Here is a 27,485-nt window from a genome sequence, read left to right on the forward strand (position 1 = left end):
TTGTTCTTGGTAGGAAAAAAAAAATCAAAACCAAAAGCCCAAGAAAGATTCCTAACCAACTGATAACAGCTTTCAAGTACATTTATGTCCACATACATCATTTGTTAAAAAAGATTTTTTTTTTTAGTGTTTTAACACCTTTTTCAAAAAAAAGGAGAAGAAATTAATGTACACATTACATTATTTTGGCACTGGTATGGACCATTTTTAAAAACATTTGTTGTTAATATTCATCATGGTTTGTACAAAACTGTAAACTATTTTCAAGTTTGTTTGTTTTTACTTTTGTTCATCATCACCTTTCAAAAACTGTCACTGCAGAAACAAAAATGTCCCAGACAATACCCGAAAATAAAATCAAGGCCACTCTCCTTGCCCCTTAGGGTCTTTTCCCTCACCCTCCTGGCCACTCTCCCTAGAAGAAGACCAAAGGAGACAGTTTTTGAAAGCGCCCAGGCAGTGACTGGTGACATGCCCTCCCCGGCCTCCGCGGAGCCGAGCCTCTCCTGCACAGGAACTGCCTCTCTGAAAGCAGAAAGTGCCACCCATCAATCACACTATCCCACCTGCAGAGTAGACAAAGATGGCTCTTTAGGTCATTTTATTTTATTTCTTTGTTATTTTTCCCTTTTTTTCTTTTTCCCTTTTGTTTTCCTTTTTTTTTTTACAAAAATTTCTACATCTAAATCACTTTGCTAGAAACATTATTTTTCTTTCCTTTTTTACATTAGTTAAAGCAGAATCTGCTTTTGTGAAAAAAGACAAGGATCAAGGTCTCATTTCATGCAGAAAATGCAAATTAAAGATCATAAAAAATGGGTGTTTTGTTCTGTTTTTGTTGTTTTTTCTTTCTTTTTTTTTTGTAATGCTGTACAGGATGCAACACAGCCACTCAGAGTATGTTAAGATGGTTCACAGCAGTCCATTTGATAATATATGTCAACATTGCCATTGATCTTCCTGTCCTGTTGTCATTGCTGTTCAGTTGGTTGTTTGTCTGAATTTCTGGCCACATAAGAGGCCCCCAGTCAGAGAAGATGTTGCCGCTTCTTTGTCTTTGAGAGGAAGATGGATGAGTGCAGTTTGAGAGGATGACGCACTGGCATAAATGGTCCCAGATATTACTGAGAAGGATGCCCTGGCTTCCGAGGTCGAACCTCTTTTGCTTTCTTACCTTTTGGTATAACATCCCTTTGGTGAGCCCAGCATGAGTGGGCATTTGTCCTTCAGAAACCAGTTTCACTTCTGAGATGGGAATTGATTTCACACAAAGACCCAATATCATGACATGTCAGTCTATGGAAAGAAAAATTCCCGCAGACCAGAAAATGGTCATGCCACGAGGGTCACATGTATTTGCCAACTGAGGGGATATTTTTTGGCTAACTTTTGAGGTTCTCCTTTATCCACAGTTATTCAATTTTCTTCTCCAGCACCAAGCTATGCATCTTTCCAGATATTAGAAACTCTTCCCTGTGACATCTGCTGAGCCTTTCTAGGCAGTTGATCACTAAAAATCGTTCCTTTTGGTCTGCCAGCGACATTGACCCCTACCCAATGAAGCCACTGGGCCCAGGTGGGATTTTCAGCAGACAAGCAGTTGTCAGGGCTGCTCTCATGCTCAGTTAGGCATGGGGTGGGGCTCGTGTGGGCTGGGGTGCTGTGCAGGTTTAATCTCACTCTGCTTGTCCCCTCCACTCCTTGCTTCAGTGCAAAAGCAGCAGGGCAGGAAAGCTCAGGATAAGCCCCTGCTCCTGGCCAGCCACTTCCCTCACCACCACCCAGCCTCAGCAGGGCAGTGGCAACGCTCAGGCATTCCTGCTAGAGGCTTGGGGACACAGCTCCTCAGCCTCACTTTGCCAGGAGCTGGTGAGGGCTGGGGGTGGTGGCTGGCTGCGGCTTGGTAGCACAGGCATCTCAAGGTGAAATACGTTGGAGTGCTGATGCAGTAGAAGGGCGACAGCTTGCAGACAGAGGAGCGATGCCTCTGGGCTTCTGGCTGCATTCCTCCAGCTCCAAACACATGGGACACGAGGCTGGAGAGAGCTCCAAGGGCAGCCTGGAGCCTGCACTATTTCCTATCTTCCTAGTCAAAACATCCAAAGAATATTTTCCTATTCAGAACATCCTTGATGCACACCCAGGTGTCCCTGCAGCAGGCCATTGGGTGGTTCCCACATCTGCAGGTCCCCTGGGCCACCACCTCTGGAGAAACTGTATTAAGCATGGCCAGCCCTGCTAGCACCAGCTTCCTTACAAGGTGCACCTCCTCTGACATGTCATGACATTGCATGCTGGGCCGCGATTGCAGCGAGGAGTTACCCGCTTGCCTCCACACTCACCACTTAGCCCTCCCCACAGGCTCGTTAGGAATGGCCATTGCCTTGGTAAGGCTTCGCACCGCTGGCCCCTGCAGCGCTGGGCATGGCCAGGGCACAGTGGTGAGAAAGAGACCAGCCCAATGTCCCTACCCTATGGGTAAAAATAAAGAGGATCTGCTCAAGGACTGAGTGGGGTCGAGCGAGTCCCTGCAAGTGTGGGGCAGAGCAGCTCAGAGAGGAAAGAGGCAGAGTCAGTCCCCTTCTCCTCAGAGAAGAGCGGAGATCAGCCACAGAGAGAAATGCCTCTGATAACCTGAGCTGCTGAAAAACAGATGTGCCCCTTGTCTCAGTCCTCAAGCGGTATTTGCACGACACCAAAGGCAATCACATTTTCCTTCTTTCCTTGCAGGCCTGACTTCTCCCAGCCTGTTGGTCTGCAAACCGTTTCCCCCACCTCAGCGGTGCCCGAGCCACTTATGCAGTTGGGCAGCCTGAGCAGCATGGCAGCACAGTCAGCAAAGCGTGCTGCAAAGACATGTCTGGGAGCAGGGGGGGAAGGTCAGGGAAAAGATCTTTGCTCCTCCTGCTCAGACATTCTCTCCACGGATGCCTAGCAAGGCCCCCAAACAAGACCTGGACCTGGAGTCTGAGTACAGAGATTTACCCCGGAGTTAGCATATGTCATTCAGACAGGATAGCATTGAGAGCTAGGAGGGAGTAGCCTTACAGAAGTCAAAAAAAAAAAAAAAAAAAAACCCTGATCAACTCTTTGAAACATAGTGGAGGAGAAATCATCACCCTCTTTGTAAAATAATGTGGCTCACCACTGTGCCATCCCATCCTTTCTGGGGGAAAAGTCTGCCAGTATAAATGCCAAGCTCAGCCTGTGCAAATTATAAAATGTTCATCCTTACCACCATAAATGGGTCTACCACCTCCTCCCTTTCTCATAAACATATTCAATGTTACTCAGTAAGTTTTTTCTACTGTGGCATTGAAAAGTTCTAGCTATCTTAGACGGGAGCAGGCAGCCCACAGCAAGGTGCTGAGAATAGGAGGTTTGGAATGGCAGGTCCAGCATCTCTGGGGTGGGATGGATGAGGGCATAAGCTTCTTGGAGCAGAGACCACATTTTGTTCCAGGCTTTTCTAGTCTATAACACAACATGGAGCAAAGACTTGTGCTCACACAACTTCTCCTGCTTTTGCCTCTGCAAAAAAAACATTCTTGCCTACCCACCAGTCCTGCCTGGGCTGCGCATCAGCAGAAATCACTGAAGCAGGGTGGTATGGCCTGGACCAGTATGGGTGCACCCAAGTTGGAGTGGAAGCTGCAGTGGAGAGAAGCTTTACTGCTGAGGAATGACCATTCCTAAGAGGACTGAGACTTCCCTCCATTCCTTGCCTTCCAACTCTACAGGGAAGGTAGAAAAGAAAAGTTCTTTTTATCCTCGCTGCAATCACATAAATGGTACAACATCCAGTGGCCCAGCTGCAGAAGCCATACTTCTGCTCCATATAGACAAGACAGCCCTCTGCTTTCCCAAAGCACTAAACATAAGCCAAACAATCCATTTCTTGGATTGTTTTTTTACCATTGACACCTGCCCCAGTCCAAACGAAGATGGGATTTTAACACAGAGATCCACAGATTTCAGACCAACTACCATTCTCCTCTATCCTCAGCATTCCCCTGTCACTCATTTCTGCTAACTGGAAGCTGGCATGGAAATCAGGTGTCCCTCAGGCCAAATCCTGTCAGTGCCCTGCACTTGAGCCCACTCAGAAACAGATGGCTAAGCTTAACACAAGGTCCCTGCTCTGCATTATTTCTTCAAAACCCATTCTTCATCATCTCCTCTCAAACTGCCAGCAACCCCAAGCAAAGATCTACTGAATTGCAAAGGGTCTTAAAAAAAAAGGTCCTTCCACATGGAAGGCTTCCTTGGAACTCTTCTGAGAAGCTGGGCATTTCCTAGCACTTGTCACCCTCGAATAAGTTCACAAGGCAGAGAACAGCAGCAGCAGCAATAGCCTTTCAAAGAAAGTTCAGGCTCATACAGCCTTTATTCCATCTGCAGGTTTATGCAAGCGATTCCTGATGCCACCTTAGTCTCTTCACCACTTCGTCCTCGGATACAGTAAGGGATAGTGCAGAGTGGCTTTTCAGGAAGAGATAACATATTTAAGAGGTCAGGGTCTAATATACAGTCTCCTCCCACTGGCCTCAGGGATGGTGGGATCAAACACTGAAGCTTCTTACGTACCATCACTCCTGCCCTCTATTCCCCACCTTTTCTTTACTACACTGGGAGGTGGATCAGCGTGCCAGCCCTAAGGTCACCATCACAGCGGGCTGTGCCTTTGTGCAGGCACATGCACAAGTCTGCTCTCCAAGCCCTGTCAGAAAAGTCTGGGGAAACGTGTTATAGTATCAACCTGGAGGACAGTGCTTCTTTATTACACTTGTCACCTTTCAGCTGTTCTTCAGTTTACTTCTGAATGTACAGAACCATTTTTATTTGGTTTACATCAAGACATTAGAAATCAAACATTTTTTTCCAAAAAGAACAAAACCAAACAAAAAACAAACCAAAAATAAAACCCAAACCCCAACGCTATATACAACTCTTCCTCCCCAGTCTCCACTCCCATCCCTCCCTCCCCCCCCCCCAACCCTTCCTCCCTCCCTCCCAGCATCTGCATTAGGTCCTGCTTCCAATATGTAGATTTCACATCTCTCGCCTGACCCATGGCCCCAACCCAATTTCCATGCCTACTATAAAGACATCCCACCCTGCTTGGTAAGCCCAGTCTCATCTCCACAAAAGCATTTGGTAACCCGCATGGCATTTCTTGTCCAGTTGGCTCTGTTCTCTGACACCAGGGTAGAGCTCAGCCTTTGCTCCAGCTTGGGATGGCTGTGGCTCCACTGCTTATCCCAGCCCAGCTCCTGCAACATTGTCCAGATGCAAATGATTGTCCCTGCCTAAAGGGACTGAGCTCATACTGACAGCTGAGCCCTGGGAGTCTTCCCCTACTGTTCTTATTTCCTGTCCTTGTCTCCCAGACACTGGTCTCTGCCAGTTGGGTACCACTGCCATGGCTGGGTTTCCTGGAATGCTGCCTGCAGCTGCACCCAGCACATTTGGCTCAATGGAAGCCCCAGTTCTCAGAGCTCTAGTCCCTTCAAACCTATTGCATTGCACATATATTTTCATTACCTCTCTCCTAACTGCCCTGCTTCTGAAGTTACAGCTCTCCCACCAACAACCTCTTCCTCATCCCATTTTCTCTTTTAGAATTTCAGTGACCACCTTCCCTAAAGCCACTGTCCTTTGGTCTGCAGCTCCAGAGGTTTCTCTCGCGCCTGACAGCAGCTCAGAGATTTAAAACCCCTTCCTCCTCACCACAAAAAGAAATACAAAACCAATGCAACCTCCCACCCCTTATCTCCTCCTGCCAGGGCCTCTGGAGCAGATCTGGTCAAACAGACCAGCCCTATCAGTTCCCTGCATGGCTCTGTTTCTGGGAAGTGGATGTGCTGTCCATTGGACAGAGGAAGTGCCAGGCCTTGGCAGGTTCTCTACTTATTTGCAAGACATAAGCTGCTGGTGTGGTGTCAGATGTGCATGCAAGAAAGCTGGATGCCGGTTAAGACCTACAGTCCTGTTTGTTTCATGCACTGTGAACTTATCCTATATACACTACGGGCTGGTTTATGCTTGAAGACATGAATATAAAGGTATACATTTTCCTTTTACGTTAGTAACCAAAGCTTTACTTTCACCCATGGAATAGCAGGGGTTTGCTACCAGGACTCTTATTTTCCTCTTTTGATCTCTTATTCTCTCTTCAGTTCTTAATACTCAAGGTGAAGGGGGGATAGGAGGGGGACAGGTACAATTACAGTCCCAAGGTCCTAGTTCCTAAAGGTCCCTGAGTGACAGCACTATACAGTATCAGAAAATGAAGCAATAGGGTTGTGTTGGCCATGTATATATCCTGAGAGAGATTTCTATTCTATTTCTCCTCTTCTTTCTTCTCCTCCACGTTCCTCTCCTAGGCTGTTATGCATGGGAAAATTGGAAAATGTTCTCCCCCAGCCCAGCTCCCTCAGGCAACCTGGGGCTTCCCTCATGCCCGTGTCACAGTCTTTGCCAAAAGCATGACCCAACAAGCAGCAATCCTGCCTCAAGCTGCAGAGAAACCAGGCTGCATTCAAAAGCAGCCTTGCCACCACAGGAGCAAAAGTCAGTGGCTCTGCTGCGGAGAAGCACTTCTTCCTCCCTCCTTCCCCATTGCTCTCCCTTCACGAAGCCAAGGTGGACAGCAGCTGGCGCGCAAGCTGCAGCATGGAAATCCACTCCACCTTTCCAATAATACTAGCTTTGTACCCACTGTATTAGAGAGTTATGACTTTCCTTTCCCTGTGCTTATGATGGCTTGGAACCTGTAAGCCTTGAGTATGATTAAGGCTCCTAATTTTCTCCACCATTTCCTTTCTGGATCACCGGACCCCAAAATGACACACTGCTTTGTTGTCTCTCTTAGGAGTGGACACAGGCTGTGATGGAGGGGGAAAATGGAGGTGCCACCTTACTTCTGGAGGAGGGCATTTCTAAAGGCCTTCAGCAATTCTTCCCTCACCCCCATACAAAGACACATTTTCTATTACTCAGCCAACTTACAGGACTCAGTTTTTCTCCAGCATTCTGCCCTGCCACTAAAAATTATAAGGCAGTCCTTGAACTGTGAAAAGTCCTGACCACACACTCTTTGGCAAAGATTATTGTGTAGGACCAAATAGTCCAGATGTCTGGATATACTAAGACTGACCCTATGAAATAAGCCTGACCTGGTAATGACAGGTCAGAAACATTCAAAGAGAGAAACTAGGACAACTCCTGATAAGAAAGAGAACCCAGCCAACAGAGAACCTAGGCAATAACAAAGGAGCTTGGCTCCAAATTGAACAAGTGAAGTAACCAGCTGAGCAGTGCTTCTTCCCTAGAAAGCTTTAGGATTGTTGCTATGAAATTCTGGGCCCAATCTCCACTGGAGCCTTGAGTAGAAAACGCAGGACCTCCGTGTCTGATTTCCAGCTGCTTGAGGCCCCAGGTTGTACCTACAGGGCACTGCACTGGGTCAGTCAGTGCCTGGCAGGGAGCCCCTCCAAATGGGCTCAGTGCCCAAACAAAATGCTTAGGCAGGCTTTGCATCATCCATGTGCCACTGTCACTGCTGGTCATTGGGATCATCTGAGAGAGCTCTCAGGCACCTAACTCCTATCACAGGCTTTTAATAAAGCATTGGGCTTTTAATAAAACTACTGAATTACTGGAGTTCCTGAGTCATCTCCCTCAGCTTCATCACTGCTTTCCATGTGGCCATTTGTTTTCTCTCCAATCTTAAAAGGCTTCTTATAACCACCTTCCTTTTTTTGCCTTCTATTTTTCTGGCCAACCTTTACATTGTAATCATATTTATAAATGGTACGGGTTTAGATTAATGATCAATCAGCTGGTTAGAATCCCCTTAAAAACTGAATCTGCCAATAGGCAGCTTTCATCTGGGAATTACAACCAACAAGCATGCATATTTCCATCTACATCATACTGCTGATGTCATAAAATGTAACTTATGACTTCCATTAAAACTTTTAAAGACAATTTCCAAATCAAATCCCAGTAGAAAGCATGACTTTCCTCTTTTGGCCAACCTTTAAACGTTCTGTGCATTAGGTAGACAAAACTACCCAATCCAGCATTAGTCCTACAATCAAGCTCCATTCACTCCTCAGACTCTTATTCCTATCAAGTCCCATCTAGACCATAAACTGTAACAACATTGGGAAAACCCATTTACAATAGTATCGCTCTTGAATGTGAAAACCAGCAAAAGAGTGTTCTTCAGGGCAGCTGGGAATCTAAGTCTGATTTAACAATTGTGCTAAAACCTTGGTGAGTCCAGGGAGGCCTGGACTGAACGTGTGCATGCATGTACATGAGGGGGAGGCAGACTAGGGACAACTGAGAGAGATGGATCCTCTACTTTTACGCTTAGGATTCTCTTAGTAGAAAATGCATAAGACACATTACTGATATAAAAATAACAATACTTATTACTCTCATGGGCCCTGATCCTGCTCTAGCCAAGTCAAGGCAAAACTTTCCATAACTTCAGTGTTGCTAGGTCAGGCCTATAGTGATTCACATTTTCATTGCACTATATAGACATAAATTAGTAAATGAAAAGATGTGCATTAAATGCATCTATCTTCTGAAAAACAGGAGTTTCCCTGGTCTCAGAGGATCACTCTGCTTTCCCAAGGAATGGGAACCAAGGAGAAAGGAAGAGAATGCTACAGGAAAAACAAAGGGATGTTTGGATTCAAGGCAGCGTGTGCATGTATGTGTGCATGTGTGCGTGTGTGTGTGGCATGTAAAAGCCTCCATTGGGTAAGAACAAGGTTCTCATCATTACTCCAGGAATGGCAGATGGATCCAAGGGATAAAGTTTTGCACTTGTGAATTTATTATTTTCATGGCTTTTATAAACATTATAAGGGAGATTATCAATCATCAGTGATTGCCAAAGTGGCCAGTAATTCAGTGATTTCCTGAAAGTCTCTGGCTCCTTTGGAAAATGTTGACCTTGCAGTCCAAGGCCAATTTATCCTTCTGTACCCTTTATAACAAGTGCCTGTGAATGGAAGCTACTATAAACTTAGGGGCTTCCTCGAGCACCAACAAGCTCAGCGTTTTCATTGCAACCTTCACCCTGCCCAGTCTTTGAGGACCATCATTTTCCAGAGGGATGATGCTCCACGGAACTCTACTGCACCCTTAGTTATGTCTTCGGCAAGAAGGGACATAGTGTGCTCTTCTCTACACTCTACAGATATTAATGGATATACAACAAGGCCCAATAGAAGCAGTCTGCATCAGAGGGTGCCAGCCCATCATTTGCTTCTGAAGTTCTTAGGAAAGGGGATAGCCATCATTTCCAGATTTTTTCATCCTGAAGCAAAACAAATTTAAATGACCTCCACCCTTCCCTGGGCCTTGCAGTTGGCTAGGGTCATTCAGTGAGCTGGAGTGTGAAGTCCCTTGTCTGGCTATGTGCACAAAGAGCAGGTAGAGAGGGAAAGGGCTGAGTTTTCAGAGTCCTGTAACTGCTTTTCTCCCAGAACTCAGCAAGTTAAGATGCAGGGTGGGAAAGATTAGGAACAACCCCTCCTTTCAGGACTGGACGGCTTAGTCTACCTGGGATCAGATGCCAGCTGGGACACTGACATTGTCCCATGGCTGATCCCCAAACCTCTCCCTCTCCTCAGCAAATATATATTTGCATGATCTATGGTCCCCAGCTCTGTGACTCTGATACAGGCTGAAACTTCAACCTCCAACCCCTCAAAGCTGCAATGAGCAAACAAAACCCTGCTATTCCCCCCAAAACACTGCCGGTTAAATGTCATCTGTGTTCTCTTTCTACAAAAGACATTACAAAACCCCCCTCCCCTGCTCCCCAACCCAGAAAACATGCTTGCACACACACATCCATATCTGCATACACACACACACACACACAGATGCGCCGCATACACACACACATTCATACAGGAAAAACAGCTTGCAAACTCCTGAAGGTGGAAAAAGGCAACTTGCAAATGTGCCTTTGTTTTTGATAAGCTCCCTCCTCCCACCCCCCTCCCATATGCCCACATTGCCCCTTCCCTCCCAAATAATTGCCCTGTCCTCCCCCCTTCCCAGATCTTCCAAAATAAATATTCTTTTTATTTGTTGGTTTAAAAGATTCTTTTAGGCTTGTAAGCAAGAGAGAGGGAGAGAGAAAAAGAAAAGAGAAATCTTGTAGCATGAGAATGAAACCCCACCATCTCATGAATCCATGAAGGAATAAACATGAAGGGGTTAAGAGCAGAGACAGAAGAAAGATTAAAAAGAAAATAATACTGAGAAGAGAAAGATGAAATTTGGTAGTGAAATGGAAGTGAGGATAGTGCATTAGTGAGCACAGCCAAAGATAACCTATCCCCCCCACACCAGTTTTTGACTCAATTTCTTTAAATCTCCCCCCCCTTTTTTTAAACTTTTCTTTTTTGTTGTTTTTTTTTTGTTTTTCTTTTTTCTGTCTTTTTTCTTTTTTTTTCCTTTCTTTTTTGGTTTTTGTTTTTTTGTTTTTTGTTTTTTTTTTTTTACAATGGTTTAAGTCCATCGGCAGGAAACCAAAATTGAGACAAACACATCCCTCCCTGAAACCAAAATCCCTCCCTTACACCCTTCTCTCCCTTATCCCCCCCACACACTCTGTGGTTCTACATGTGCTGAAAAGAGAAGAGTAAGCTTAGAATAAATCTAATGAATCAAAGGAATAAATGATAATGATAGTAAAGAGTAAAACCCAAACCCAAAAGACCACAACACTACTGTGTTGTCATTGTCTGAGTGTCTGTCCCTATCTCTCTTGGAGGCTGCAGGCATCAATTTACATAGTACAACCAGTAAACAAGGTTGAAGAATCCGAAGGTGATTGGAAAAATGATTCGTGACCACTTGTCAATGGTGCTGACATCTGTCAGGTCTGGGATTTTGAGCTTCAGCTTAGATGACCGCCGGCGGAGACGGCAGTTGGCGCGGTTGCGGGCCGCGGCGTGGTGGGTCAGTGGGACGTGGCGGTCTAGGGTTGGGTGGTGACCAAATCCATCCCGAGAGGCCAGCTGCTTGCGGAACTGGATTCCTGAGCCTTCGAAGGACATGACAGAGTTTCGAGAGTCGCCAACACTGCTCATCATGTCTGTGGCCAGCAGCTCGTTGTTCATCTCCAGAGTGCTGAGGAGGATGTTACCATAAGGGTCGACCTAGAACAGGGGAGACAGAGAGAAAGGTAGCAAGGAAGTCCCGTGCATGGTGCACACATGGCCATGCCATCAGACTAAAAGGGATGATTTTGAACTGTTTTTGGTGCAATGATGCCACTGGTTAGGTTATTTGTGAGCATTGCACCTGGACTTCCGCATCTGAAAAGGTTGTCCACTAATGCTGGAACTGAAGGACCAGTTACCTGCACTTGCAGCAAACTTGTGAGTTGGATAATGTGATTCTGCCAACACAGTAGGACCAAAAGCTAGAGGGGTACTTTTGGATACACCTTCCTCTTGCAAGAGGATGGTCCTGATGAGACTGGGTTCAGGATGACAACCAAACGATCAAGGAGAAAAAATTCCTAGTAATCACTGGGAAGAGGTCTTTCTAGGCATCTGCCTGCAAAGTTCAGAAGACCTATGTATACCAGACAAGGGAACTGGAGTTCATCTCTGGTGATGAGGAGAAAGGCTGCTCCACAGCTCACCCAGGGTTGAATGAACAGTGGACAGTCTGAATTCTCCTGCCACAATGAAAGAAGGGGACAAACCTGCTCTCTCACCCTCTTCTCCTCATAACGGTGGCGCTCATTGTTGGCCTTGCTGATCCGTTCACTCTGTTTCTTCTGCTGCCGGGGGCCTCGCCCAAAGAATATGTAGTTGACAAAAGCATACTCCAGGAGTGCCAGGAACACGAAGACAAAACAGCCCATGAGATAAACATCAATAGCCTTGACGTAAGGGATCTTGGGGAGGGTCTCCCGCAGATGGGTGTTGATGGTGGTCATTGTAAGTACCGTGGTGACCCCTGCAAGGAGAGGGCAGGCGCTCTGTTACCAAGGTGTGGGGGAGCTCCTGAAATGGCATTCTCAGCTTCCCCATCCCTCCTCCCAGCCACTCTGAGCATCAGGAGTGATGGGAGCAGCACAATTGGGAAGGAAATTGTAGTTATTCTAAGCCCAAATGTCCACTATAAATCACTGCAGAAAATAAACCAGCAGTCAATAGTGGGAGAAAATGTCCAAGCTGAATATCATCAGGATGATGGGGATCAACCTCCTGCTGTTCTCTAAGTCCTCCCAGACCCTTCTTCTTTCCCTCAGTGAGGCAGGATGCATTCAGTTTTGTTCTCAGTCTTTCGACCTCTTCTCCTCCCTTTCTTCCACTTTGTGAATTCCTCAGGCTTCCCTAGGCACTACTGAATGGCTCAGTACCCTTGGCATGAATTTATAATCTGCTTCTATCTTTCCAATGCCATGAACATGAGAAAGAGAGAAGAGATTCCCTCTTCATGGCTTTCTCTTCTTTTGCCTGTCTCATCATAGCCTTCCATCTATATCTTTGACTACATCAATTCCCACCTTCCTTTCAGCAGCTTTACTATGCACTGCTTCAGCCATCTTAACACATGCCTTACATGGCTCTCATTCTCTCCTTTTCAGGTCTGCATCTTGAAACAAACTGGTCTCCAAGAGCATGATGCACCATAGTTATTCTCCTGGCCTTCATTCCTCTTCTTGGGCTTCTTCTCAACCTCTCCCCTTCTCTGGTCTCAGGATGGCCACAAATCTGTCTCTTCTACAGTCTTCTGCAAGCTCTGAAAAGATGGCAATGGGTCTCCATGCTTCTTTTGGGGCAGTAGCTGTGCCTCTTCAACCTAGTCTTCTTTTCTCTGTTTTCTACCTCTACCTGCTTTTCTTACCACCTCGATGATCCCCTTTTCTTCCAGTGTCTCTTCTCCTCATCTCCCTGTTGGCAGTTCTCCAGATCATATCATTTGTCTCTAGCTCTCTCAATCTCCATGACTTCATATGTTCTCCTGGTTTCAGCTCCACTTCTACAGTGATAGCTCCCAAATCTCTCTCTGTACATGCTGGACCTCTGTTTGTCCTGTTTCCCCCTCACGTCTACCACATATTTACTGTCATTCCTGATAAAAGACTGAAACAACTGAGAGTTTTCAGTTCAAACAAGAGTAGAGAGAAGGGAGATAGGACAACAGTTTTTAAATATCCAGAAATTTGGTGCAAAGAAATGGGGAATAACCTGTTCTCCATGTCAACTAAGAATAGGACAAAAAGTTCAGTGGTTTAAACTGTAAGGGAGACCTAGAACAGAGACAAAGAGCTTTGTAACAGTATGAGCAAGTAAAAGTGCTCAGAAGAGGCTGCTGAGTCTCCTTCTTTGGAGCCTTTTAAGGACAAGTTAGATAGCTGTCAGGAATGGCTCAGGGAGAGCTGTTCTAGTCCTGATCTTCTACAGTGGTTTTCTTATGTCTTCTCATGTGAATCCAGATGTCAGCAGAAATTCCACAGCTGTACATCTCATCTCCACGCTTCTGTCTGTACTGTCACTGTGCCAGCAATGTCTGCCATGGTCTTTCTCCCTCCCCTCACTGGTAACACTAGTGCCAATGCAACTTACCTTAATAATTTGCAATGTTCTTGTTGTCCCCTCCCTCTCTCTCTGCTCCAGCCTCTCCAAATGACCACATTTAAATCCTTTCTCTTACCCACCTTTGTACAAACCACTCTTCCTCTGACTCTGTCCAAACCTCTTTCTTCTCCTACAGCTAATTTAAGTCCCCAAACCTTCTCTATAAGCCCCAGCCTCCACCTTTGCTCCATTGTCTTTCTGAGCCTTTTCCCACTCACAGCTGAAATCCTTCTCCCTCCTCCTTTGCCTCTTCTATTTCGTCTGAACTTTCTATAATGTTGCACAGCCCCATTCTCATATGCCAGTCATCCACCCTTTCTCCTGTTCCTTCTTCAAAATTCTCATCTGCAATCCATCCCCCCTTCCCTTTTGTTGCTTAAAAAACCTCATTTTTTCTTCATATAGGAAAACATCCCTATTTAGGGGAGCATGTGTTTAAGAAGAAATTGGACTTTAACTGCTGTCCCACATTCGCCTTGATGATGAAGGTCTTCAGGTACAAAAAGTGTCTGTATGGGGCATGAAATACCATGAGAATGTGTAACACCATTTCAATTATTTTTATCATCTTTCAGCCATTCATTCACCATCCTTACTGCTCTTTGTCCACCCATTCTCTGAATTTATCATCCAACTAACATACTACCAGCACACCTGTTGATTAAGAGGTGCTCAGACTTTTTTCTTAAGAAAACAGGTACAAACCAGAGGGAGAAAACTGCTGTGCTCGCAGCATGTCACAGTATCATGTGTCTAAGAAGATGTGACCATTTATCTCTTTGTTAGAGAGTCTCAACTTGTGCCCACAGAAATTTACAGCGCAGTTTTTACTGATTCCAGTAGTATGGGCTAAAGCTTTGGAGGTACTGACTTTTCTAACAAAAAAGTGTCTCTGCAGGCAGAATATTCCCAGGTTTGTTCTCAGAAGAAATGTCCTTCCTTTGAGAAGGAATGTCTGACAGAAATATCTGATTTGCTTTCACCGCTACCTCATCAAAAAAAACAAAACAAAACAAAACAAGAGTATTTTATTTCCCAGAGCCGTTCTAGCTGACTTCTCTCGGAAAACACCTTCTTCAATGTATAATGAAAAGGTACCTACCCAGCGCCACTCGTGCAGCAGAAGCATCGTAATTGATCCAGAAGGAGACCCAGGACAGGATAGTGATGAGAATGGATGGCATGTAAGTCTGGAGGATGAAGTAACCAATGTTCCTCTTAATCCGGAAACTCAAGGATAAGCGGAGATATGAACCTGTCAATGAGATATTAAAGGGAGATGTTGTCTGAGAGGAGGGCAAGGCTGTGTTTATGGTAAGAGTCTAGGTTAGAAATTGAAATTTCATTTGGAAAATGCGCTCAAGAATCAGTGATAGTGAGGAATCTTTCTTCTTTCCTTCCTTTGATTTTGCAGACTCAACAGCTTTAGGAAGAGGCTCTTTAGAGTCTGCTCAATTCGCTCAGAATATTAAGAAGAAGAGAAACTCTACCTAAGTAATATTATTATGTCAGACACCATGGGAGAATGTCCATTCAGTACTCAGATGAAACTGCCATTATGCTACGTGCCAATAAGATACAGTCTTACATGGGAGATTTTAACCCTATATCTGGATACAGTGAAATAATTTTCCATTGTTTCATGTGCTAGTTTTTCCTCTAAACAGCAATGAAGATCTGAATTGCATAATTCCCATGCTGTTCTAAAAACAGGTTATAGTCAGACTGTGCAAATTCATATGCAAATGGAGCACTTTAAGTTAATCTGCAGGTCTTCTTTTTTCAAGTTCTTGCAATTTCCTCCTAATCTTTCAGCAAACCTAATGGGGATAGTAACAACAAAAAGTACTCTTACAGCCCTTTCACTGGAGCAGGGTCATTTTAACAGAGACAAAGCATCACATCTCTCTTTTCTGTGAAACAAAATCCAAGCCTTTCCTCCTTCCCACCTCTGTCCCTTCAGCAGCATAGCAAGTTGCCCTGATGTATGGGTTTAACTGCTGCTTGGCAGTTAAACTAAAAAGAGAACAACAGTCTTTAACGGTCAAAGTAGACTAGGGATAAAGGAGGTTAGGTGCTCTCCCCATTATTTACCTTCTGCATAACTTGAACAAGGTACTTCACCTGCTCATCTTTGTAGGTCTTAGCTATTTAGACTGCAGGCTGCTGTGGGGGCCAGGACTGCCTCTTATTGTGGATCTCCAGAACACCGAGTACAATGGACCCTTCTCCTGGCGTGCCCCCCAGGCAGCACTGTAACAACAGCACCATCTGCCACTGTCACTGATAGTTTGGCAGTGATTTCATGGCATTTGAAAAATCATCCCATCTCGCAGGTGTGTGGCACACTGCTTTGGCAGTGAATTGCATGCCAGATCAAAGCAAAGACAGTAACCAAAATCCAAGCCCCTGCAACTATTAAACTGGCAGGATTTCAGCCATCCAGGGTATTCTCTCCAGGTCTTTTGACTGTGGTGTGCAGATGGGTTTCTGTCATTCCACAGACCACTTGCTTTTTAACAAAATATACCTCTGCTTACTGTTACACCTACCTTAGCTTCAAGAACCAGTTGTAAATCACATAAAAATAACGCAACCCTTCTGATGAGGTTCTGTTTTGAGCTCAGTTGGTATTTTGCCTAAGAAATGAAAATAACTGCAGGAAAAAAAAAACCCATCATCCTATAACTCTCTGAAGATAGGCAGTCAAAAAAGGCAAAATTGGTAGGCACAGAAGAACCCTCTTTTCCAAAGGAGCAGGATAAGAGTTGAAGACCTTAAGTTAGTGCTTGAGTATCTAAATCAGAGGAGCAAGCAGACTGACTTTGATCAGCATGGGGTTTACATGTTCCATTGCATTCTTTGGGCAGAGACTCACCGGTGGTGAAGACCACTTCCCTGCTGACCAGCCTCTGCTCGATTATGGTGAACTGCGGCAGTTCTAGCACCTCCATCCCTGTGACAGCAGAATCGTTTCCTTGCCAGAAGAACACAATGTCATCAACCGTATAACCATCTGCAGAAAACGACAGAGAGAACTAAGCTGATAAGCTGGAGCAAATGGCATCCCCGTTTTTATTAAGATGATCTGAAAGAGGATCCAAAGGAAAGCCCATGCCATCACATAGCAAGTATAGCCCCTCTCCTGCTGATACTTTGGTTCATCAGCTAATCTTGGCAGTGCAGTCCCCAGGAGAAGAGAAAAAATTGGTCAGAACTCCTACTTCTGGCTAGGATTCGGGAGAAAAAGTTGGTCTGTCAGCTCTTGACTTGTGCTAGATAATCTCTATGGCTGACATGACAGGGACTCGTGCATCACAAGCCTCTGTCAAATGCACCAGCCTAGCATTTTGCTTTTTAAAAACTGCCTCCTTTTACCAGAAGGGGGAGATCACACAATATTTTTTGATGTGGACTCGGTAAACAGCGCCTCTAAGTATTAAAAATTCCCAGACAGAAAAATATTTACAACAGCAGTGAAAAAAGAAATCTGAGCATCAGAGCATCACCCTCTTCTAAACACTCTCAGTCAAAATTTGGAGTTGGGAAGTGGACAGAGTCTCTGAGATAGGTAGCCGCTTTTAGTAAGCACCAGCTGAAAAGAGCATTAATTGGAGAAAAAAGGAGGGGGGAGTCAGACTGGCAACAAATGCTTATCTCTCTCATTTCAGGGTAATGGATTCATTCAGAGGTTAACTACACCAAAGGTACAGCCTCTTACTTTAACCCCAAACCATCCCTGCCAGGTAACAAGGGCTAAGGAGGCTGGAAGTGCTGAGGAGCCTAAACACACAGTCCTAGGAGCAGGGCTCAGAGGCTCTCCAGTTGCTCTGGCCTCAGCAGGAGTGAGGCCCATGACAGCAAATCATGCAGCTCTGCTCTCATTACTGTGATGATCACAGCCCTGCCTGGGTCCCTGAGGATAAAGATTCATCTCCACTTGAAAATTAACACAGGTTCTGGCAAGTTAGGTTTTGAAGCACCATGGCCATTTCTGGACAAGTCCAGAGGCCACCTTTTACTCCGAGCAGTGTGCCAGCATGCAGAGCTGAATGGGAGCGCCTCTGTGCGTACACAAGCACTAAAATGAGGAATGCACAGGCTTTAGTACCTCACTGTGAAAGGTTTCATTTAGAGCATGAACTTTACCTATACCCAGAGACAGCTTTTACGCACAGCCTGCACTGCAGCACAGCAGCCTGCCTAGTCTATAAGCCCTTGCAGCAGAGAAGCAGTTGGCTAGCAATCCCTGGCAAGGGTCTTCGCAGGCTAACGTCCACTATGGACAGCTGCCACCAAAACCAGCACCAGTTTATTAGTGAGGCTGGTGCAACAAAGAGCTGTTCAATGTACCATGGAGGAGGAATTCCTTTCCCTAGCCTCAGAGGCACAAGGCTCCCCAGATCAGAGCTGAACTTTTCAGGATGGTGCCACACTGCAGTTCCCTAGTGGATAAAGTCCTGAGCTACCAATCTGATCTCAGAGCTGAGCCTGCTTTGAGCAAGTGCCTGGACAAGAGACATCCTGAGGTCCCTTCCAAACTGAATTATCCTATGACTCTGTAGTCTCCAAACCCACATCCTGCCTGCACTCTCAGTCATTACTACACTTATTCACACGTGCTAAAAAATAATAACAATCCTCCAAATGCTAAGCCAGATCTGCTCCTGGTGTAGCTCAGCTAAACTAGGCCTCCACCTCCTCCCCACCACTGTCTGCTTCTGCTCCTACTGCAGTAAATGGTAAAATGCCCACAGGCATAAGCCCACAAAGAATCAGAATTTCAGGCCAGGAAGGACCTGGACCAGGAAGGTCATGTCATCTGTTGCAAGCACTGGGGTGTCACAGGCTGTCGCACTGCCTTGGTTACCCTATTTTTGTGCACAGGGGCTGGTATTTGTGTCTGGCTGAAGTCTCTCTCCAAAAGCAAAGTATTGAGACCAAGTGTGGAAAGCATCAAGAAGCCATGGAGGCCCCCACTACTCCTGGTGGTTGATTCCAGTGGCTTAAACACTTGCAGCTAAAAATGCTCTGTGCAATTTTATATTTGAATTTATCTGGCTGAGACTTTCAGACACTGCTGGTTGTTCTGAATTTTTCTGTGAGGTTACTAAGTCCTTTCCACCCAGCATTCACCCTCTGCAGAGGTGCATGCAGCCTGTAAACAAGTCACCTCTCCATCTCCCTTGCAGTAAACAAACCAGATTGAGCTATTTAGGTTTCGTACTGCAAAACATCTGCCCTAGCCCTTGAACCACTTTTCAGCATCTTTTCTCAACCTCTTCTGATTTCTCAACTTCCTTTCTAAATTATGGAAACCAGAATTAGACATGGTCCCTTTTCTAGTCTCACCAGCAACACACACAAAGGCCAATCGATTCCCTGCTCTGACTCACTGCTCCCCTGGTTTATATAACCAAGGCTCACTCCAGCCTTTTTTGTCAGAGCCCTGCTATGAAACCTCCAGCAGTGGTACTCAGCCACTGCGATCCCTTGATCTTTTTCCCCGGTGGATACTGCTCCGGATACAGTCCCTCAGTCTGTCAGCCTGGCCTGTGTTCCCACACCCAGACACAGGGCTCCGCATTTAGCTGTATTCAAATGTATTCTGGATGCATTCAAATTTGGATGTATTCAAATGTGCAGCGAGCAAGCCACGCAGACTGCTATCTTCATCATCCACAAATTTAACAGCAGTGACTTTAAATTTACTTCCTGATCAGCAATGAAAATGTCAAATTACAGTAACTAATTTTAGGAGATCTCTCGGTTAACTAGTTCCTACTCCATATATTCTATGACCTGCTGATATCAGGTACCAATCTGTTTTTTTGATCATAGCATTATGCAATATGAAATCAAACATGTTTTTCAGGAAACCATTTTTTAAAGCAATTCTAAAAGGAAAGGTTGTTCATTCTAAAAATAAATACTTCACTTTGATTTCCAGCTTTTAAAAGAGAACCAAATCTCATTTTACTTTTAAAAAGTAGAAGAACGTTCAAAAAGACAAGTCATTTCAAATTTAAATGCTATAAAGTATCGATATAACATTTTAAAATGTCAGATTAACAGCCTGCTTGTTGCCTTCCTCATCACACTTTTGCTGAATGCTGGCACACCATTATGCAGGGGTGTACGTAGAAAAGGCTACTTTTCAGGACAGGGGGAATCCTGTCTGACTGACCGATCATGAATAGATAAACCTACATTGGCAACGTAGGTTTATCTCCTGGACAGACTCTCCTGTAATCCCCTTCTAGCATCATTCATGTCACCTGGCTGTGCTGTTGGCCACTGTCCCTGTTGCCACAGGCATTTTACAGATTTTGGGGCCAGGGAGAAAAAGGGAAGGTACCAGTGCCAAAGGTAGTGATGGGACGAGGCAGGACACCCAAAACATCCAGGGAGACGAACCACACGGCTCAGGGAGGATTGCCGTCCTGCCCTAGGAAGGCCAGCTAACCCAGCTCTCTGCCGTTTTGTGAGGGGCACGGGGTGAGCCAGGCCAGTTTGCACAAAAACAGGTCCCACAGCCGCTGTCCACATGGGAGTCCTCCGCAATCGCCGCTAACAGCTGCGGGGAGGGAGACTCCTGCCACCCACTGCTGCTTTACAAATCCATCACACCAACACCATTAAGGGGTTATTTTGGTGGATTTTTTTCTTTTTTTAAGCAAGTCATGAACAGACTATTGTTCCAAAGCTGCGTGGACATGGAAACAAACAAAATGGAGCCCTGCAGATTCAAATGTGCCAAGTGTGTAAGAGACAAAAGCTTTGAGAAAATAAACGTTGAATCTCTTCATCTCTGCATGGATCTTAGAAATATTGTAAGGAAATACAGCTTCGACTAACAAATTGGCTTGACATGTCCCATTAAGAACAAAATCGCAACATGGGGAACTGTGGGTAATTCTCTGCCTTCTGTTTTCTTGGTTGTACGGTAAACTATTCTCAAAATACTAAAAAGTGCCAGAAATGACATGTCATTAGTGCCTCCAGCAGGACCTAATTTACATTCCATTACCCACCACGCCAAGCGCTGCAATCGCTGCGCATCCTAAGCAACCCAAAACACGAGCGGGAGCTGGGGCTCCCAGACACAGGCAGGGCTGTGAAGGCAACACAGAGCTTTCTGACTACGGATGCTGTGGGACCTCTTTTATGAAAAAAGCAATTCTCTGATAATCACCACTGAAGCTGCATCATCATTACTGTGAGATCTGCTGTTCTGGACCGCTCCTGTGGGGATACTGCGGTGCATTTTTATGAGGGAGAGCTGGACTTCCTTTGCCACTGTGGTCAGGAAATGCCTTTTATAGGAGTCAAAGAAAAATTCACGTGGGAAGGGACTTCAGGAGGTCTCCAGTCCCACCTCCTGCTCAGAGCATGGTCAGCCACAAGGTCAGGCCAGGTTACCCAGGGCTTCCTCAGTGCCAGCAGAGGCTCCTACAGCCCTCTTGAGAGCAAGGATGATTGTAGTCCCCAACCCACCGCTGGAGCTCCGTTTTCCTTGGCTTTTCACCACGAGGGTCCCTCAAGGGGGAGGTTGGACGAGGGGGCCTGGGTCCCGCCCGTGGCCCCTGGAGTGGCTGAAAGTCTCCAGCCACTCTCAGCCGGGATCCACGGGGCTTGGCATGCGTCCTCAGGGACGGGTGGCCTGTAACACCCCAAGGGAGGCAACTCCCCTGGTGGGCAGCCCCTGCCAAGGGGGGTTTGCACGTGGCACCGCGTGGCCATCATGGGGTGGCACAGGAGGAGGGCACAAGGCATACGCACAGCTCTCGATTTCCAGCGTGCAGTTCTGCTGGTCCAGGGGGTACCTCCTCAGATCCATCATGCAAGCGGCTGTGGTGGTGATTCTGAAAGGAGAAAAAGACATATATATATATTTTAAAAAAAAAGGAAAATAAAAAAAAGGAGGAATGAAAGGCAGATGTGAAAGGCAGCATTTGGGGCTGCTGTTTCCCTGGTAACCAGGGAGAGCCATGGTGGGAGGGAGGGAGGTGTGTGGGGTGGGGGGCTGGATGTGGCTCGCCCTCAACTGCATAGCTTAAATCTTTCGTGACTCACGTCAGCAAGGCAGTATCTTTATTAACGAGGTGGGGAGGGATTTCTGTTTCTCCTCTGTCTATCCATAAGGGAGACAAAGAAACTGGGAGTAGGCAGGGCTATGGACAGCGGAGAAGGGAAGAAATGTTTCCATTTGTAAAAGAGAGACAGAGGACACATGTCCACAAAACAGAAAATGTGTAGATTAAATTGCTCTGCAATGAGGTATGCGCAGGAATCACTGATTATGATATCTGCCCCCTTTCCTCCCCAGTGGCCCTGATGACCTGAAGCCAGCCCCCCCATCCAGACCCCTCCCCCCCCCATTACATCCATCTTGCAATCACCTGGAGCCCACCAATGTGGCCCTCCCTTCCCAACAAAGTGCATCGCTCCTGCTCCATCGACTCTTGGCTCTGTTAACAGATTCGCTCTTGCGCAAGTGATTTCATGTTCAAGATCTGCCTAAGATGAGGGGGGTGCGCTCCCTGCTCCCCTTGCCCCCAAAATACACGGAGATGGAGAAAGGGGTCAGTGCTGCTTTGGGGGTGGGCATCAGAGCACGCAGGGAGGGCAGAGCCACGCAGTACCCACAGCACAGTTTTGCATGGGGGTACAAAATTGGTGCAAAAATTTTGCACGTGCTGATGGCCACACCAGCAAAGAGGATTCATGCGAGCATATGTTATGCATTGCACATGAAAGAGCATCGTTCTCTGGGCCAGAGTGTTTTTTGGAAGGGGATTAGATGGGAGAAGTGGGTACAAAGCAGGGATGGAGCAAATCAACAGTTAACTTACCAGCTTGGCCATGCTGCCCCAGAGTTAACAGGCTGCCCCTATTTCTCAAATATACTGCTTCCCTCACCCTTTAATGCAGTCTTCTTCCTGTGCAATGTGTGCGTGTGTAGTGCTGAAGAGGGGGGAGAGACTGGTGCATTCCCCCCCTCTTTTTTCAATTAACCATCTGGAAGGCATTAATCAAGCTACACATTTTTTACTATGTAGGCATAACCAGTGAACTGTTAACGAGAAAGCTTTGTTAACTTCTGAGCCCTGTGGCCTGGGAGAGAGAGAGAGAGGAATAAAGACAGACAAGAAAGAGTGGAGAGAATGAGATGGTGAACAAGCAAAAAATAAAATAAAATACAATGAAAAGCAAGGGGGAATCAATAAAGGAGGGAGAGACAGACCAGAAAAGGGGGGGATGAAGATGGACAGAAAATTGGAAGGGATGGGAGAAAAGCAGGAAAGATCAACACCCATTTGAAACAGCAATACATGGGGGCGAGGGGGACAGAGGCGAGGAAGGCGAGTGGGCACCGCTGAGCAGCTGTCTCTTTAAGAAATCTCGTGTGCTAAATTTATCTCTCTGCTGTCTGTGAAGACTGTTTGTAGGAGATGAAGCCTTGAGGAGAGCCTTTGCCACTGCCTGCCGTGCTATAAATAGATCCGAAGAGACGGAGGGAATTTATATATATCCTCACTGGGTCTAGATACAACATTGCAACTGCCCTCTCTCTGAGCAGGGGGCCTAAGTGAGCTCTTAACCCTTTTAACTGTAATGCAGTTAGGGTGTAGGAGAAAGCACAGAGGGGGAGAAGAATAACAGCACAGGAACCACTTAAAAATTATTGCAGTGGCTTCGGGATTGCAAGTATTGGTTTTACAGCCTCCAAATTTGGCATCTCTGGGAGGACTGCTGGAAATACAATACTTCTTCCACCCTAATCCTCCTGGACCAGGGCACCTGGGCACAGGACGCTGTGGTGGAGGAGCAGATAGGAAGGTACACCTGGGGGCAGCCATACCTTGATAGCACAGCACAGAGTGGCAGGCGCAGAGTCCATCATGGCCAGATACTGAGACCAAAGAGTCACGAACAGGTATGACTCATTCCCCGTGTCGCACACGGCATATACTGTATGTATTCTACCGCACTCGTGGGAAACAGCAGCTACAAATGCATTCTCCTATTTTCTCTGAAGTGCAAGACGCAAAAATGTATTAAACGAAAATTTCCACCCCATTTGTAGGACCCCATGGGCTAAAACCTTTCCATAGTGTCTGTCCCAAGATTGCTGCCTGGCTGGCTAACTTTGCCACACAAAGGACGTGTAGAGGAAGCCTTTTCTGGCATGAGAGGGATCCTCTAGCCTCTCAGCAGGATTTGCTTATCACCTGCAGTGCCTGCTGGAAATGCAGAGCACGACACAGTGAGCTATGGCTACCACACTCCATGCGCCAAATCCTGCTCACACTAACAGCTAGCATAAATCCAGAGCCACTCCACTGATTTCTACAAGATCACACCAATTTACATCAGCAGAGATTTACATCAGAGCAGAATTTAGCCCTGTTGATTCAAAGTGAAGAGAACCTAGAGACAGTAGAATGGAAAAGAGAAAAACAGATTAAGATGGCATCAACCCCAGAGAATCAAATAACATTTCCCCTTCCTCTATATTAAAGGGTGGGCATATCTACACTGCATTGTTCAGCATCCTTCAAATACACCCCAGCTGGCTTCAGGTCCAGAATTTCTAGTGATCTTATTGCAACACAGCTTGGGCAAGTGAGAATTGGGAATATCTAGCTTGAGTGTTTTATTCCAGAGCCTGGGCTAGAACAATTGCACACAGCTGTCAACTGCTTTCTTGGAGCATTTCTGCTGCAGTGCTGCAGCCCACAGTGCAGGCGTACCTAGCAAGCCCTGGGGGACCAGCAGCATGGGAAACACCTGGATCTGGAGCTCCCACAGTGTGATATAATGTGAGGGGCAGCTGGCCTGGGGTGCTGGGTTCAGCTCACATCCTGTCTCTGGGCTTCCTAAACCTTAATAAACCAGCCCTTCCTGGATTAAAGCAAATGGTATCCCAATGAGCAAGGAGATTTCTAATTCTTCACGTCTCAGAAGCATCCTAGACACCAACTGACCTTTGCCATCCCTTGCTCGGGGTGAACCACAACATCACAACCCCGTTCCCACTCCCCTGAGGCAGGCCTAGCTGTTGCTGCTTCATGCAGCACCCATCAACATCAGCCTGCAGCCTGGCTGTAACCTCACCGTTCACTTGTCCCTAAAACACAGGATGTTGGTGCCCTGGAGTGGCCAATGAGAGATTTTCCTAGCTCCTTTGGTGGCTACGTAATATGAGCTCATGAGACCCAGCAAAAAGACAAGAGGTTCCATTCACCTTTTACAGCCAAAAGAGGACTAGAGCAAGACTAGGGCACACCAGTGCACATGCCATGCATACCCTGTCCAGAAGGCCATGGGACAATTCTCTCCCTAATGCTTTGATGGCTAGAAATATTACCTTGATAGGCTCTGAGCTGTTCTATAAAAAGATGTGTTCACGTAGCACACATGACAAATATTGATCGGGGAGGACTGACTGGATAGATGTATGAGGTGGTGGCTGCCCAGTAAGGGACCACAGGGTGGCAAATATATTTAAGGGCTGACAGGAGAGTAAGAGGTGGAAAAATGAGAAGAGGAAGAAAGAGTGATGACAGCGCATTGATAGAGGAGGCAGGAGTAGAGAAGAGAGACAGGAGAGCACATAATAAAGGACAGGAGGCCACTGGGGTAACAGAACAGAGGAGAGAAGAGGGATGAGAACTAAGGGAGAACAAGCAGGGGAAAGGAGAGCAGAAGAAGAACAAGAGGTTAAAAGACAGAAAGCAGAGATGAGGTGAACACTCACTCTGTGAGAAAGGAGATGAAGAGAGAACAAACCATCTCCCTGTAAACAGTTTCAGACAGGGCACACTGCCTCCAGGAGGAAAGAAAAGAAAGGGAGAAAGGAGCGTGGGGGGGCAGGGGGGACACCGGGGAAGGATGTCACATTCCCTGTGACACTACAAACAGGCACTGGAACCTGTCCAGGCTGTATCTTCTCCTTTCTTTTCCTCTTCTCTTGCTTTTATACCCATCTCTGTCCCCTTTCATATTTGTGTGGTGTGAAATTTCATCCGCTTTAATGGGGATTCAGAGACACTGCCCGTCAGAGGCTCGCCAGCTTTTTGCGTGATGCACTCAATGAATTGGTCTGCTTTCCCAGCCTCCCACCAGCTGCTGAACCTGGCCACCACCACCCTCTTCTCATACCAGCTCCCCTTTACTCACTCAATCTCTATTCACGCCTTAAGGATTCAGAATCAACCCCATATGTCACACCCCTTCTACCTCCCTTCCCACAAAAAGGACATATTCATGCCCTTGCTCTAATTACTTCTCCTCAGGTCTTTCAGGCACTTATGCTATCAAGCAGCCAGGTCGTTTCTGCCTTGTTGCTCAGTTGCACTGCTGGAAAGGGGGCATAGCTCTTCTGGGGGAGGGGACAGGGCTATGGAGAAACTACCATGCATCTCAACCCCCCTCCCCCCCCCCCCCATTTCCCCCCCAAAACAATAAACACCACCAACAAAAAATAGTATGCATTCATGGGATATCAAGCAGTTCTGGTAGGCTGGGAGCTGATGAACATCCCCCCTTTGCATCAGCACCCAGAGGACCTGAGCAAAAGCCTGAGGTAGCCCAGATACCTCACTGTGGAGAGTATCCTTCAACCCAAGGGACAGATAGGGACCATTTCCAGAAAAGCAGCCACTGAGCTCTAAGTCACACAGCATGGGTGCTGGGTCCCAGCTTGTTGCAGCAAGGAAGCAATGCCCACCTGAAGCTTGTGCTGATATAGCGGCTGCCAGCACAGAAGGGGCAACATCACCTCACTTTCCTATTCCACCACCAGCCTCTGCGAGCTGAGCCAGGCAGTGGGATGGGACTGTCCCACCGCATCTGTAGCTCAAAGAGGAGTGCTCAAAGTTCTCCTGCACACCAGTCCACCACAAATATTTCAGTTCCTTGAAAACATGCATACCATCAGCCATTTTATTCCCTCTCTGATTCTCTTCATTGCTGTTTACTTATTAATGGCTTCTTCTGTCTTATTTAGAATGATTATATAAGAACGCAGACACAGTGCAGCATAGAGCTCAGATCTTCTACTAAAACCTGCCATGGTTGGATTTCTCCTTTCCATCTTCTTTTTATCCTGTTGCTTACCCCCTTCAGCTTCTTTCTCAGATGGATCTGCCTCTAAACTTCTACTGTGAAGGCCCCCAGCCATCATTTCACCCTCCAGATACTCAACAGGCCAGGAGGAACTTGTCAGCAACAAATGTAAAGGGAAAGAAATTGCTTCCCCAGAATACCATCTGATTTCAAAAGCAGCAGGTCCAGACTCTCCGAAGAGGGCTGGGATGGGAGATAGGGAAAGTTACGTACCTTGGAAGGATTCCTAAAGCAAGTGTGGTCCCTTTCCGCTTAAGCTCCTTCTTGCAAAGTAAAATACTAAAGTATGTGCATCATAACTGTGTCTATACTAGCAAACTAAATGTGTCTAGGACTGGGTTTTGATGCCACTGTCAAGGGAACAGCCTATGTCTACACTTTTAAATTCTTACCCTCCAGAAAAAGGGTCTGGCTGTATGCAAAATGCATATTGAGAATTGTCACCAGCCTTTGCTGTACTGTAACTGGGAACTGCCTGAGAGACTGTTAGTGGACACAGATCAAAACCATGTAACAATTCAGCAGTGTGGACCACTGAGGTCCAGTGACCAGGAATGTTTCCCTGATACTTCATTTATTAGAATAGATATGTCAGCATCATCTGCTGACTGTACCTTTAGCTTCAAAAGGATGCTATCTAAAATTCAGTATGGACAAGAACGGGAGGAAAATAGCTCAGATATGCCACCACCGCTTCCTTCCTAATTCAAA

At 46.3% G+C, this 27,485-nt stretch overlaps 1 protein-coding gene across 2 annotated transcripts in view; it reads right to left on the bottom strand.

The window, feature by feature from the left end:
* Positions 1 to 5,344: 5,344 nt before the first annotated feature.
* Positions 5,345 to 27,485, bottom strand: part of GABRQ (gamma-aminobutyric acid type A receptor subunit theta) — an 83,361-nt gene continuing 61,220 nt past the window's right edge. Inside the window, exons 5-9 of one of the 2 annotated variants that reach the window (XM_026112260.2) lie at positions 21,423 to 21,505; positions 16,519 to 16,656; positions 14,743 to 14,895; positions 11,768 to 12,012; positions 5,345 to 11,201 (exon numbers count right to left, since the gene is read on the bottom strand). In XM_026112260.2, coding sequence (XP_025968045.1) covers positions 10,824 to 11,201; positions 11,768 to 12,012; positions 14,743 to 14,895; positions 16,519 to 16,656; positions 21,423 to 21,505 — 997 coding nt within the window. In that variant the 3' untranslated portion in view covers positions 5,345 to 10,823. Of the gene's footprint in view, positions 11,202 to 11,755; positions 12,013 to 14,742; positions 14,896 to 16,518; positions 16,657 to 21,422; positions 21,506 to 27,485 lie in introns of both variants that reach the window. The other variant, XM_026112258.2, reaches the window with a different exon arrangement.

This window comes from Dromaius novaehollandiae, chromosome 11, assembly GCF_036370855.1.
Source record: "Dromaius novaehollandiae isolate bDroNov1 chromosome 11, bDroNov1.hap1, whole genome shotgun sequence".
Taxonomy (NCBI): Eukaryota; Metazoa; Chordata; class Aves; order Casuariiformes; family Dromaiidae; genus Dromaius; species Dromaius novaehollandiae.